The sequence below is a fragment of the Lytechinus pictus genome, chromosome 7, assembly GCF_037042905.1.
Source record: "Lytechinus pictus isolate F3 Inbred chromosome 7, Lp3.0, whole genome shotgun sequence".
NCBI lineage: Eukaryota > Metazoa > Echinodermata > Echinoidea > Temnopleuroida > Toxopneustidae > Lytechinus > Lytechinus pictus.
The window spans coordinates 1599611-1614792 of NC_087251.1; the positions used below are offsets into that span (position 1 = coordinate 1599611).

The 15182-nt window shown below is 38.7% G+C and overlaps 1 protein-coding gene across 1 annotated transcript in view; it reads left to right on the forward strand.

Annotated features, from left to right (window-relative positions):
- Window positions 1-12710: 12710 nt before the first annotated feature.
- Window positions 12711-15182, forward strand: part of LOC129265173 (usherin-like) — a 73008-nt gene continuing 70536 nt past the window's right edge. Inside the window, exon 1 of the mRNA XM_064101337.1 lies at window positions 12711-13763. Within this exon, the coding sequence (XP_063957407.1) occupies window positions 13273-13763 (491 nt within the window). The 5' untranslated portion in view covers window positions 12711-13272. The remainder of the gene's footprint in view (window positions 13764-15182) is intronic.

Consider the following 15182-nt stretch of genomic DNA (forward strand, 5'->3'; position numbering starts at 1 on the left):
TTCATAATTTGTATAACTTGATCTAAAAGTATTTTTCCATTCTTTTTTTTAAACAAGAAATCAATGAAAAATATTCTAAATAACACTTTTTAGGCAGATTAAAGTCGTCTTGAAGTTCATGAAAAGTTTTGAATAGTCCATTATTCTTTATAATATCTTTTACGTATAAAATACCTGCTTCAAACCATTGTGAAAAAAATATCGTTTTACCGTCTATTTTAATATGAGTTATTCCACAATGATTGATTGTATGATGTTCATATACCGATATTACACACTTTCATTTAAATTATTGTTGAAATTCAATGAATTCAATTTTAAATTCGTTGAAGGGTGGTCTTGAAGTTAGGTGCATTGACATGAGTACAACAATCGAGTGCCTCTGTCACTGATGGTTAAAGGTCAAGTCCACCTCTGAAAAATGTTGATTTGAATCAATAGAAAAAAATCAGACAAGCACAATGCTGAAAATTTCATCAAAATCGGATGTAAAATAAGAAAGTTATGACATTTCAAAGTTTCGCTTATTTTTAACAAAATAGTTATATGAACGAGCCAGTTACATCCAAATGAGAGAGTCGATGATGTCATTCACTCACTATTTCTTTTGTTTTTTATTGTTTGAATTATACAATATTTCAATGTTTACGAATTTGATGATTAGGACCTCCTTGCCTGAAGCACAAAATGTTAAAATAATGGAATTCCACGTGTTCAGGGAGGAATGAAACTTCATTTCACATGACAATGACGAGAAAATCAAAATATTTCATATTTCATATAATAAAATACAAAAGAAATAGTGAGTGAGTGATGTCATCAGTCCCCTCATTTGCATACCGACCGAGATGTGCATATAACTGTTTTGTGAAATGAAGCGAAACTTTAAAATGTCATAACTTTCTTATTTTACATCCGATTTTGATGAAATTTTCAGTGTTATGCTTGTTGAATTTTTCTCTTTTTATTCAAATCAAGTTTTTGTTGGGGTGGACTTGTCCTTTAAGTGACCATTTTGACCTTGCTGTATGTACCTATATAATCATGCCTAGGTTCTGCCGCAATAGTCGCAGTAGACAGTAAGTAGGTTTACTACATACATTGTTCAGACACTTTAAAGATATCTGTTAATTAAAAATCATCATTTACTAAATCTCCTGAGGAATCTCCTGAGAAATTATGATGGCGTTCCGGTCGCTGTGCATTTCACTCTTTTGGAGTCACTAAATAATAATTTATGGAGCGATTTTTTTCTTGGGCTTCATTCTCATATCACAGACACAGGTGACAAGTGGGAACTTGCAGCTCAGATCTTTAAAAGTCAAATCATTGTTAACCTATGCCTTCCTAGTATTGCTACAAATAAGATAATAAAGCTTTTATATCTTTAAGGACTTATTAGTTTTTTAATGAATGTATGTGACTCTATTTGAAGATGCGGTTTGTCGTCATATGTATAAGAGTTTGTGTGGTGTGTGGGGTGCGTGGGTGTGTGTGTGCTAGTGGCGCATATTTTGAGGGGGCTTCTTAAATGATTGAAAGTTTGTGATAAATTTTGACATAATATACACCAGAGTATATCATACTTTACCATTTTTCCTCTCATTTTTCCCTTTTCTCCCTCTTTTTTCCCCTTGGTCATGGAACCTTTTTTGGTGGGCCAGCCGCCAATCCCCCCTCCCCCAATTTTACGCCATTGGTATATGTTGTCTTATAGGTCTGTGCTCCTGATACTTCATAATCATAATATTTTCCATGCGATATATGTATATGAAAAAAAAATGAAACCGTTGTCAAATCGAATTCAAATAAATTATACTATAATAAAGCATAAAAAATATTATATTCCATATAGCAAACTGGATCCCCATTATACGAAATAATCAGTCACAATAATTTTAACATTAAAAAAAATAAGAGCAAAAACAACAACTCGCCAAGCGATAATGAACATGTACTCAACTTAATAATAATCATTTAAAACATAATTTCTAATCCTTTTTTAGAAAGCTTTGAAAAAACATCTCTCAACCTTGGTTTGTATAACTTGTAATATCTCTTTTGATTCATTACAGCGTATACACGTCCGGTAGAAGTACGTGTGTTTTCAACAGAATCAAGAATACTTGAATAAAACATTCCACGCTCATACGTCATGAAAGACGTAATACCCAAGCTTCTCGTGTTGTACCTGTAATAATCAGAATAATTGTGATACCCTAATACAGAAAGGTAATTTTAGACTGCATGCCTGGTGACGAACTTTTCTCAAATAAACAGTAAAATTTATTGTCATTTGCAACTATATTTAAATGTTGAGAAGTATTTCTGAACAGAGAAACCTCAAGATAATGGATGATCGCATGCACGGGTACCTTCATAGAACATAAACCGCAAAAAAAGAGAGTTAATTTAGTACAACTGTGTTTTTTGATGCACAGTAATGTGGGAGTCACCATATCAAATAAGAAGGATAGGAATATGACATCACTTCTCATACTTACAGCCCATGCTACATGTATTATGTTTTATTATGAATGCATGATCACTTCCTCAATTTGGTTTTTATCCTATGCTATATATACATAATAATAGATTATGTTGATAGGTCAAATATTACATAATATTCTTTGCTCCTGAACTCTCTCTCTCTCTCTCCCCCTCCCTCTCTCACATTATTCTTCCTTCTCTCTTTCTCTGCCTCTCTGTTTGCCTCTGCCCCCTTTCTCTCTCTCTCTCTCTCTTACCATGTCCTTTTACTTTCTCATTCTGAATCTTATTTTGATGTGTATATATGTCTTCTTTGCTTATGTTTTCTTTATGTTATGAATTATATGTATTTAGGTATTAATGCAGAGCCCTCTGGAAGACCAGCGATTTTTTTAATGAACGTTCTAATTGTATATATTGTGTAATTTTACATATTTGTTTATATAAAGCTGAACAGGCTACTCTGGATACAGATTTGAAATAAATAAATAAATAATAAATAAATAAATAAGGGTGCCTAAGATTTCAAAATAGGTGTAAATATATCTTGTTTGTCCGTCGATGCGACGAGGACCATCTAATCATCCTGGGGTTTAATCATTAGCTTGATGGGTCCGCAGATGGGCTAGTCAGGCCAATCTGTGCCCTAAATAGTCTCTGGCAGTGTGGACATGGAATATTGGCTGCTGCTACAGGGTTGGCAGTCCTTGCCTTCCTGACCTGCCTGCGGGCTACGGCCACTACGGTCATATTTGCCTCACATGCTTCAGCACCCTTATGTACAGCTGTTCGCCATGCTCCTCTGTCTTGGGCTTTCTGTTCCCATGTGTCATGGTTGATGTTAAAAGACTTAAGTGATTCTTTTAGTGTGTCTTTAAAGCGCTTCTTTGGGCCTCCATGAGAGCGTCTTCCTTCCTGGAGCTCGCCAAACAGAAGTTTCTTTGGAAGACGTTCGTCCGGCATGCGAGCTACATGTCCTGCCCACCGGAGCTGAGACTGCATCAGGACGGTGTAAATGCTTGGCAGGTTCGCACGAGTGAGGACCTCAGTGTCTGGTATCCTGTCTTGCCACTTGATACCAAGAAGTTTTCTCAGACAGGTGGTGTGGAAATGGTTCAACTTCCTGGTATGGCGCCGATATACTGTCCATGTTTCACAGCCGTACAGCAATGTGGTAAGAACCATGGCCCTGTACACCTTGATCTTGGTTGTTGTTGAGATTCCTCTCCTGTTCCAAATGTTCTTGTATAGTCTGCCGAAGGCAGCGCTTGCCTTAGCTTGTCTGGCATTGACTTCATCGTCAATGAAAACGTTTCTTGAGAGTGTGCTGCCGACGTATGTGAACTTGTCCACCACATTTAGACGTTGTCCGCTTATTGTGATGTTAGGTTTAACGTTAGGCTTTCTTGGAGCTGGTTGATGTAATACTTCAGTCTTCTTTGTGCTGATGGTAAGGCCGAAGTTGTTGCAGGCCTCAGAGAACTTGTCAACACTATGCTGCATGTCAACCACTGTGGAAACATTGAGGGCACAATCATCAGCAAACAGGAAGTCATTGATAGTGTCAGTTGAGACTTTGGTTTTTGCTTTAAGCCTCCTAAGGTTGAAGACAGAGCCATCAGTCCTGTACCTGATGCCAATGCCCATGTTTGTATTGCTGAAGGCATCAGTCAGCATGGCTGAGAACATGAGACTGAACAAGGTGGGAGCAAGGACACAGCCTTGTTTCACTCCGTTGGAGACATGGAATGAGTCAGAGGTCTCACCGTTGTCCTGAACTCAAGCCAGCATGTCATCATGAAGCTGTCGTACGATGGCGATGAACTTTCTGGGGCATCCATACTTTGCCATGATTCTCCAAAGATCCTCTCCGCTAACAGTGTCGAAAGCCTTGGTAAGATCTACGTAGGTGGAGTAGAGGTCTGCATTCTGTTCCTGACACTTCTCTTGTAGCTGTCTAGCAGCAAACACCATGTCAACAGTGCCACGTGCTTTTCGGAAGCCACACTGGCTTTCAGGTAGGAGGCCTTGCTCAAGGTGTACGGTGAGGCGATTGAGTAGGACTCTAGCAAGGATCTTGCCTGCAATGGACAACAGAGATATTCCACGATGATTGTCACAAGCTTGGCGATTTCCTTTGCGTTTGTATAAATGTATGATGGAGGCATCTTTGAAGTCCTGAGGCACTGTCTCATGTTGCCAAATTTGTTGAAACAACTGGTGGAGTTTCTTAGACAAGGCCATACCCCCTTCTTTGTAGATTTCAGCTGGAATGGAGTCCACATTAGGAGCTTTGCCACTAGATAATGAATGGATTGCTTTCCGAGTCTCCTCCAAGGTTGGTATGGCATCCATTGTCTCATCGACCGGGACCTGAGGCAGCCTGTCAATGGCCTCGTTTTTTTTACGACTGAAGGCATGTTCAGTACACCGTTGAAGTGCTCTGCCCATCTTTCTAGAATTTTCTCTTTGTCTGTGATTATAGTAGACCCATCAGCACTGAGGAGGGGGGACAATGAGCCTGTGGTAGAGGGACCATAGAATTCCTTCAGGCCATCATAGAAGTTTTTCATGTCATTCCTGTCTGCAAAGCCCTGAATCTCATCCGCTCTGCTACTCAACCAGGAATCCTGCATTTGGCGCAACTTTGCTTGAAGATTGCTCCGCACACTCCCCAGTGTATCTTTCTTAGCTAATGACGTTGGGTCATCATGATAAGACTTATAGACCCGACGCTTTTCCTCTAGCAGCTGCTTGATCTCAGTACAGTTTTCATCAAACCAGTCCTTGTGTTTCCTGGTGCTTGGCCTAAGACACTCCATGGCTGTGTTATGCAACGTGTCACGAAGCGCAGCTCATGCTTTCTCGACATCATGGCCTTCCAACGAAGTAGACTGTAAGCGTTGTTCCAGGGTGTCGGAAAAAGACTGTTTGAAGTTGTCGACTTTCAGTTTGTTGATGTCCAGACGCTTTGGCGCTTTCATGGCTTGTGGTCGTCTCTTGGGCTGGACGTGGAGATTGAATTTGGAGACGACAAGGCGGTGATCTGTCCAACACTCTGCGCCACACATAGACTTTGTGACACGTACATCTTGTCTGTCCCTCTTTCTTACTATGACATAATCAATGAGATGCCAGTGCTTTGAGCGTGGATGCATCCATGAGGTCCTGTTCCGGGTAGGGAGGTTGAACACTGTATTCGTAATCAAAAGGCCATGCTTTGCACATGTTTGAAGGAGCAGCAGACCATTGCTGTTGCAGTTTCAAACCCTTTGGAGGACCAGCTAATTTGCCAACCAGTGCTGTCTTCACCGCAAAGCCAACTCCAGACTCTCGTTTCTCTCCAGGTCCACGTCCACTCCAAAAGAATGTATAACCTGCACCTCTTTCACATAGTTCTCCCTCATCTGCCAGCCTGGTTTCGCTTAGAGCAGCGATGTCAATGTTGTATCTTCCAAGTTTACTCGCAATTAATGCTGTGCGTCTTTGGGGTCTCTCTGAGTTAAGATATGTTATCTTTGTTGTCTTTTTTCCTTGTTTTCGACCGCAATAGTAGGGCCCCCATCAGCCGCGGTATGCTGGTTAGGGTTAGGTGGAGCAGGCAATGTTTGGGACACCTTTTCTAGTCCTCTCCTCATGCCATGGAGGTGAGCAGTGCGTTCCTAAAGAGGGCTGCTCAGTCACCCAGACGGCTGACGAAATCCACTGCTGCTCCGGTCAGTGAATAGCGACCATATGGCCTGGGCCGCCTGTGTGCAGGATTGCGGCTACGACTGCCAGTGTACCCACACCTGTCGCTACGTCGCGTGCCTGACGCCACAGGACTTGGTAAATGAAGTTGATGAAAGGATGATTGATGACTTGCGCTGTGAAATTTGTTTAATGCGAAGAAGAGTTGCGCATCGTCGACCTCACTCTCTCGTCCGAGACCATCTGGATCCAGCAGCAAGACAAAGTCAAGACGCCTGGAGATAGAAACGGATGCAGTGGATGACCAAGATGTTCTACGTGCCTCATCTTGCCCTATGCACTCCACCGTGTATTGCTGTACCCGCCTTCCTCTCCGTTGAACCAATCTGGTGGTTTCTTCCGCAGAGTCCATTGGAGTTCAGTCTTCACATGCATAGGTAGGCAAGCCCTAAGTTAACGAGTGTTACTGTTGCATGCAGACAGCTACTGACACACTCATTCATGTATCATGGTACACCGTAGGTAATCATGAAATGCCTTCTCGCTGCTCTGTTCTCCAGCAGTTTAAGGGTGATGGATACCCGGCCGGAACATAACTCACAAAAGCTCTAGCAATAGGGCACCCAGAATTAACCACTATGTACCATCCACACTAATGAGTGCAGCACAGGTAAGGCGCTGGATGCATCCCAGTATTCAAGGAACAGAGTTCGTCGCCTGTCGCCTGTAAATTTATGTATATCAAAACTGACAAAGGAATAAATACTAGACGTTTATATTCCCATGTTTTGTATTTCATCTTTTCATATTGCACTTGAAATCCCCTTTCACAAGTGTTGGTTTTATTGTCAACAATTTGTTCCACGTTATATGCCGTTTGTATCCAGCCCCCATATCATTTCTTTAAAAAAACAAATATAGTTACCATTTTTATTTGTTGCCTTTGAAATCCCCTCTATCTCAAACCCCACAGACATTCATTCTTATCTTGTGATATTGTACCAAATCAACTTTCTTTGTAGAGAAAGTGTTGTCCTTTTTCAAATCTTATGGCAGTGATTTTGTATGAGTTTGGGAATTGAAAATGGTAGAAGGTGGGGGGGGGGGGTTCCCCTGCCCACCTATGGCAATCAGTTTTACATTTAATATTCAAAGCAATATTGCCCCTTTTCTTTATGGATGGGTTGTTTTATGCTTCTTATATTCCTTGGAGATTAAGGTCTTCTGAATGAGCTAAATACCGTTGTAATTACTATACTTTATTATAGAACCCTCAAATCCATATACGGAATCATGGATACACCCGCAGTATTATGAGAAGAATATTAAAGGAGAATATAATAAGGTACCCTTGTCTATTTTTTTTTAAGTGCCAACTTCGAATAGACAATATTTCATGTTAGTTCGTGGAGTATGCCTAAGATCGCGTGTCGGGGCGCGTGTGAATATAATGGATAAGAGAAAAAGAAGGAGAAAAGGTGAGCATGGTGAAGAGAGGGAGTGAGAGGAAGAGAGGGAGAGAGAGAGGGGGTGGTAGTTGCACTGAGGCAAACATTGCTTGCAATGCTTCTTTCAAGTAGAAGAATATATATATATATATACATATATAAATTATATATATATATATATATATATATATATATGTATATACATATACAAATTCTAATTATAAAGCAATAATACTGCCAGAGAGTTCGTTTATAGAAAGGTAAATAGGCATAATATTCAGCAGAAGTTTATAAATAATATTTTGGAATAATACAATGGGGATTTTTTTTGGAGGGGGGTAAGGAGAACTTGAAGGAGACTGCCCCCTTGAAAAATTACTCATAGCTTTCAAATGGGTTTTGTATTAAAATATGGTGACACAAACATGGTTTTGAAAGTGTCTATTGTTTGGATGAAAATTAATACCCATTTGTAAACGTTTCTTTTTTAAAATTCATTGATTGATGATTATTTTATTTTGGATTATTATGTTCATACACAATATGAATTAAGTTACAATCAATTTCAAAAGTAAAAAGGGACACTTATGAATTGTCCCTGCATTCACCCTCCCCCCCAAAAAAAAAATGATAATCAGGACAAATAATACTTACAAGTTTTATATATACAATCAGTATTTCAACATCCAACACTAAAAGGACAAGTAACTCCAACAAAGTTGGTTTAAATAAAAAGAGAAAAATCCAACAAGCATAACGCTGAAAATTTCATCGATATCGGATGTAAAATAAGAAAGTTATGACATTTTAAATTTCCCCTTATTTTTCACAAAACAGTGATATGCACAACGCAGTGACATGCAAATGAAACAATAGTATAGGTGATGCTCGCTATATTACTTAGATAAGCATGCTCCCTTGGTTATGAAGCGAGTAGTTGCTCGCCCTCATGTGCCATGGTATACAGACGAGGTCCGAGAAGCAAAAAGGCAGAGACGTAAAGCAGAGAAGAAATGGCACAGAACAAGAACCGATCAATGTCTGAACGAGTATAAGAAAACTCGTAACACAGCATTATATGTTTTAAATGCTGCTCACAAAACCTATCACAAAGACTTGATAGCACGTAACAAGGATGACGTCAAAGGCTTGTTCACCGTTGTTAAATCTCTGCTGAATGTCTCAAACAAACATCCAGTAGTGCCATGCAACATTGATAGGATGACATTTGTGAATGACATAGGAAAATTCTTTCATGATAAAGTTCTTAGTATTCACAGTGATATTCAATCCAATATAAATTTGATTGATGGTATTGATACTGATTCATCTGGTCTATCTCCAGCACCCGAAAATATTAGGTTTGATAAATTTAAACTTTTATCAGAACGAGAAGTAAGGCAACTTGTAATGAAGCTCACTAAGAAGTCTTGCTCTGCTGATCCACTTCCAACAAATATTATTATGCAACATATTGATGTTATACTTCCTGTTTTTACGTCTATGATCAATGTCTCACTGTCTACAGGTTATTTTCCTAATGAATGGAAAGTAGCCCTAGTTTCACCTCTTTTGAAAAAGCCAGGTCTAGATCCTGAATTCTGTAATCTAAGACCTGTGAGCAACTTACAATATATTTCAAAATTGGTTGAAGGTGCAGCCACTCAACAAATCTTACAGTTCCTCAATAGCAATTCACTTCTTCCATCCAACCAATCCGCATATAGACAATATCATAGTACAGAAACTGCGCTACTTAGGATTAAGAGTGGTATTCTGATGGCAATGGACAATCAGAAAGTCACTCTTCTAGTATTACTAGACTTAAGTAGCGCATTTGATACTATAGACCACACCAGACTTATGGAAATTTTGCATAACTGTTTCGGTATCAATGGTTTTGCTCTCAACTGGATCAAGTCATACTTGTCTGATCGGCATCAAAAAGTTGTTATTGATGGTACTGTCTCAGATTCTTTCCCAGTACCTTTTGGCGTGCCCCAGGGCTCACGACTCGGTCCATTGCTTTTTGCTTTATACACAAGTAGCCTTATTAATAGCACTCAGAATAATTTTCCTGAAGTTTCCTGTCATTGTTATGCTGACGACACACAATTGTATATATCTTTTAGGCCATCTTCTACCTCTGCAGACACAAGTGTTTCAAGGCTGGAACAATGTATCTGTTTCATTCGTAGCTGGATGCTCAACAATAATCTGAAATTAAATGATAGCAAAAGTGAATTTTTGCTCATCGGCACCTCACAGCAGATCTCTAAAATTAATATCAACTGTATAAAAATTGGAGTATCCAATGTCAAACCATCTGATACAGCAAGGAATTTAGGAGTTTATTTTGATACAAACCTCAATATCGAAACCCAGGTCACGAATGTATGCAAATCAACATATTATCTCCTCTATAACCTTCGGCGCATTCGCAAATACTTTGATCAAGAAAGTATCAAACTGGTGGCGCATGCTCTGATTACAAGTAAGCTTGATTACTGTAATGGTTTGTTGTTTGGAATGCCTGATAGTCTCATTTCTAAGCTACAAAGAGTCCAAAATTCATGTGCAAGACTTATCTACCGTGTCCCAAAGTTCAGTTCCACTACACCTCTTCTGAGAGAACTCCACTGGTTGCCTGTACGTCAAAGAATTTCATTCAAAATTCTGTTAATTGTATATAAATCATTAATTGGTCAAGCCCCACATTACATTACAGAATTACTCAAACTTAAAACCCAATCACACAGTCGAAGCCTGCGAAGTTCCACAGATAAATTATTGTTTCAGATCCCATTTCACAAAACAAAAGTCACACTTGGTGATCGTGCATTTGCACTTGCTGCCCCCAAACTATGGAATAGCCTGCCAATTGATATAAGAAGCTCTCCATCCTTGGCTCTCTTCAAATCACAATTAAAAACATATCTCTTTAGTTAAGAAAATATGCTGCGTAGACATATGTAAAAAGAGCTCTGAACAAGCGCAGCTGAATATATCCATATAAAAGCTGCGCTATATAAATCAATGCTTATTATTATTATTACTTATTAGGAAGATGAAGGAAGAATGCTTTGAAGGAATATTTACCTTTTCCGTCGATCAGCGGATTCTTGTTTCACGGTCAGCTGACGTTCCATTTGAGATGGCGCTATAAACGAATATGCGCTTTTTAAACATTGCCTAAGTGATAACATGGATAGTGTTCCCCAGTAATTAAAAGCCATCGAACTATATAATGTTACAGGCTCATATTTTATCAACAGGGGCGGCGATCACCCCCAAGACTCTCAGGGATGAACACCGATCAAGCCCGATCAAAATAACCTGGTTCCATTTTTTGTAGTTTCAAGATTTTCATCACCACCACAGCTCAGGGGCGGCGACATGGGGGGGGGGGGGGGGGGAGGGTGGTCCGCGTCCATCCCCTATGAATTTTCAGGTAGTCAGCAAAAATGACGACAAAGAGAGAAAATGGGAAAAGAGGAAGAAAGGGAAGAAGAGGCTTTAAAAGAGTTATGAGACGAGTAAATCTATACCCCAATTATTTAGTGTTAAAATGGCGTCACATTGTCTTACAACTTTGATTAGAATATCCTGGTGTCGCCCCTTACCTGCCATATAGACCTGTGCTAATACCATCATGGATTTGTGTTACCTATAGGTGGATTACAAGGATGGATATGGCTTTTTGTTTTAAAATATGGACGATAATGCTATATAGCAACATTCTGAGCAGTGGCGCAATGAGCCAAAAATTTTGAGGGGAGGACATAATGGCACATTGGGCTATATAAATAAAAAATTGTGACATTTTTATTTTAAAAATATTATTTTGTGATAGGTTTCGACATAATATTCAGAAGAAAATCCATCCGCCTCCCCCTGCTTTCTAGGGCCTATAGGGTTAATCATGATGGTTTACATGATTGGGTTTCGGACTTTCATTTTTATCTTCAAATCTTTGTTTATCCAATCATCTCCTTTTGATTCCTCCTTTTTTCAAATTTATTCATTCGCTATCAATCAAGATTTTTTTCTTCATTTATTCTTTACTTATGCGCTATAGATTACATGGATTTCAATTAATCATGACCGGCTGTGCTATATTGACGAGGTGACCTTGTTTAATATTTAAGAATTGAGTGTAACAGGTTTAAATCTAAATCCAAAGTTCGATTAGTCACTGTGAACAGCAGATCATTTACTAAGGCTTGTAAATAATAATCTACTATCCAATCTATCCGATTGTAAGATTACATGTTTATCAGTTTTGATCACTTTCTTTATGAACGAACCTCCTTACAAACATGGTCATGTATATGTACATGTATATCTAGAAGCCTACATCCATTTTATTTGTATTCGAAGGCCTGGGGTGCATCCAGAGAGTGGATTTGAATAAAAGAGAAAATTTAAGCAATAACGCTTAAATTTGATTAAAATCTGATGTAAACTAAAGAAGTTATTACATTTCAAATTTTCGCTTATTTTTCAAAAAATTTTGATAAGCACTGTGTGCATAACACAGTCATGATAATTTTAATCAATTTCTGCTCAGGTTCATAATCAAGCCTACGTTTATTAGGGCCTGTGTTCGCCCATTTCAAAGAGCAAATAGGTAATTATGAAATTCCTCGTTGTTCGTCTCACCTTCAAGATTTCTCTCTGAATCAATGCAATGACTAATAGACGTGTTATTGGTATTCCTTCAAACTACTCCACTCCCGCGGGCGAGCTTATTGACATACATATTTAGCTTACTTGTATTGAGTAGTTTTCAATTTTATATGGTATAACATTGTTAAGAGTAAGCAGTTTTAGTGAGTTTGGCTTCCAAAAGTATTCAAAATTGAGTTCAATACTTGAAAATTGTCTTTTGCATATGAGTTAATAGCAATCAGAGGGGGGACGCGCGATTGACCAACCAGCCAATAACAGTGGGTGTAACGTGAAAGTTGTATCTTTTATGCGGCGCCACTCACCCATGTTAATACCCCTCTTCAGCAAATTTTGAAAATGTCCAAATGTCCATTCTTAGATTTGAGAAGAAAGCATTGCGAACAAGGATGAATAAATGTTTTCCATTGTTAATAAATGAAAGACATGGACATACACGTATATTCGCAGATTGATTTTCTTCATTACGAAATTATTGCAAATCAATCCCAATTAGATTAGGTTTAATAGACTCCGAACCCCTCCCTCCGAAGTTGCATATTTTTGGATTTTATTGCGGTTACATCACTGGGTTCGTATCTATTAAACTGAGATTTTATCCAAAGATTGAATTAAAATTTAACAAAAGTGATAGGCCCTATTACTTTAACCAGAAAGGTCTACTTTCGTAAATAAACTATAGTGGGGAAAATTATACGGAGACTCGAACAACAATAAGAGTTGGGTGGGATCATATTTCATTCCACCTGTGACTCACTACACTACCAACCGATACAACGGACGCCATTCCATTGCTAGCGTCCCTTGTTACGAGGATTACCATGTTCGTGTGCAGGCCAGGATCGGCTGTTTGAATTTCAGGATGTAACGTGTCAATAATCGACATTTTCCCAACCGTTTTTACTGATCGCTTTCATTTCATGTGAATAATGTTCGTCATTTAGTGATCTAGGAGATGGAATTTACCAGAGTAAACAAAATGGAGCCATTTGTAACGTTTATTTCATGGATGTTCGTTTGTGTTGTTGGCCGAGCAGCCGCACAGGGATCCTTCCCGGATTTGTTCAACGCCGGGGAGGGCCGGACGATTTCGACCGAGCCTCCGGTGGGTACGTGCGGCTACAACCCCAACACGGGTGATGCTGCTCGTAGTGGATTTTGTAGGAGTTCAACAATATCTTCCTCTGTTTCATCGTGTACAATAGCTTTATGTGATCAGTCTTGCCCAGGTAGAACTAATTTGCCATCACCAATTGGTCTTTTAAGTTCCGGTAGTTGTATAACAGAAGATTTCTCAAGTACAAGACCAAACTCTGAACCAAATGAGCCATCATATATTTTTAGAAACACTCCAGATTGTTTTTCTGCTCCTGCTGTACCAACTGTTGGTAATGATGGAAGATTAACCCTTTCTGTTTGGATTCGACCTGATGTCACCACTGATGGGTAAGCATCAGAAATGGTCTTTTGAAGTCAACATGGTTTTTATGGGGGATGTGAAATCAAACCATATACATGTAGACCATAACCTTGTTCATTGAATTCCTTGAGTCCCACAATCCGATTTCAACATTATGTCATTAATATTATCAAGCATGGTTTATAAAGATTGAGAGAGATGATTAAAAAGGAAGGTTTTAGGTACATGTATGCAACCTTTTTATTGGTCCCCAAAATACAAATTCAGCTAATGTTATATGGTAAGAAAAAACAAAATATTTTGTTTTATTTTTTGTATCTGTCACCTTGCGAGGCCTGATGTGCCACAAGTGGTTTGTGAGCCGTTAATTGAGAACAACTGAACTAGTGTATAGTACTCTTTTACCCTTTTTACACAGGATTTTCTTAGCCCCGGAATATTGCTAACCCCGTACTATTCTTAACCCCGTACTATTTTTTTTTCCTTTTCACACATGCCAAATTGTTATTGCTAACCCCGGATAAGGAATGCTTGCTTTTCACACACGAAACTCGCTAACCCCGGACTAGTGGTAGCTCATGAATATTCATGAGCGCACTGAGGGGTCATTCTGGTCATATCCAAAATCGCACGCGCTTTAAATACATTTGCCGATCATTCGTAGTACAAGTACTTCACTCGGAATTGTTTACCGGCTATACGACAGACCTAATTATTTGCTTGATTCTCATCACCTTTTCGCTGTTCATGAATATTCATTATGCTGACCTCTGATTGGACAACAGGGCCGGCACTGTTGCGGGGCATGAATGGGAGCGCTTAGCCCACTTTCGTTTTACACTAGCGATCTTAACCCCGTACTATCGCTCTTAGCACCGCAATTACTGGGATAACCCTGCTTTTTGCAGGGCTAAATAATCCCGTACTAAAGGTGGGATTAGCCCACTTTGCAAAAATGCTGTGTAAAAAGAAAGTGGGCTAAGCTTAACCCGTACTATGGGTGGGGCTAAATGGCAATTTAGCCCCACCTATAGTACGGGGTTAAGGAAATTTTAGCATGTGTAAAAAGGGTATTTAAGTATTCTTTTTTTTATGCTGCAGAAGTGTTTAATTTTAATTTGATTTGTAATAATTTGATTTAGCCTAACTAAATATCTTATTTAATTCAGTTGTAATTTGATTTCTAAAATAATGCTCAGAGTTTCCATTCTTAGTGTACAGTGTATGAATATTTAACTTGTTTGTATTCTTTTATTAGTTTGCTTTCTCCAGGGTATTTTAGCCATCAATGTATTTTATTAATATAGATGTACATGTAATACTGTGTGAATCTTTCAAATTGGTTATTTTGTGTTTATTTGATGGTAGAATATCTTGATGGAAGTGCATTTGAATTAATTTTAAATCTTAAGAAAGAGGAGAAGTTCAATTTTGCGTAAAATTTT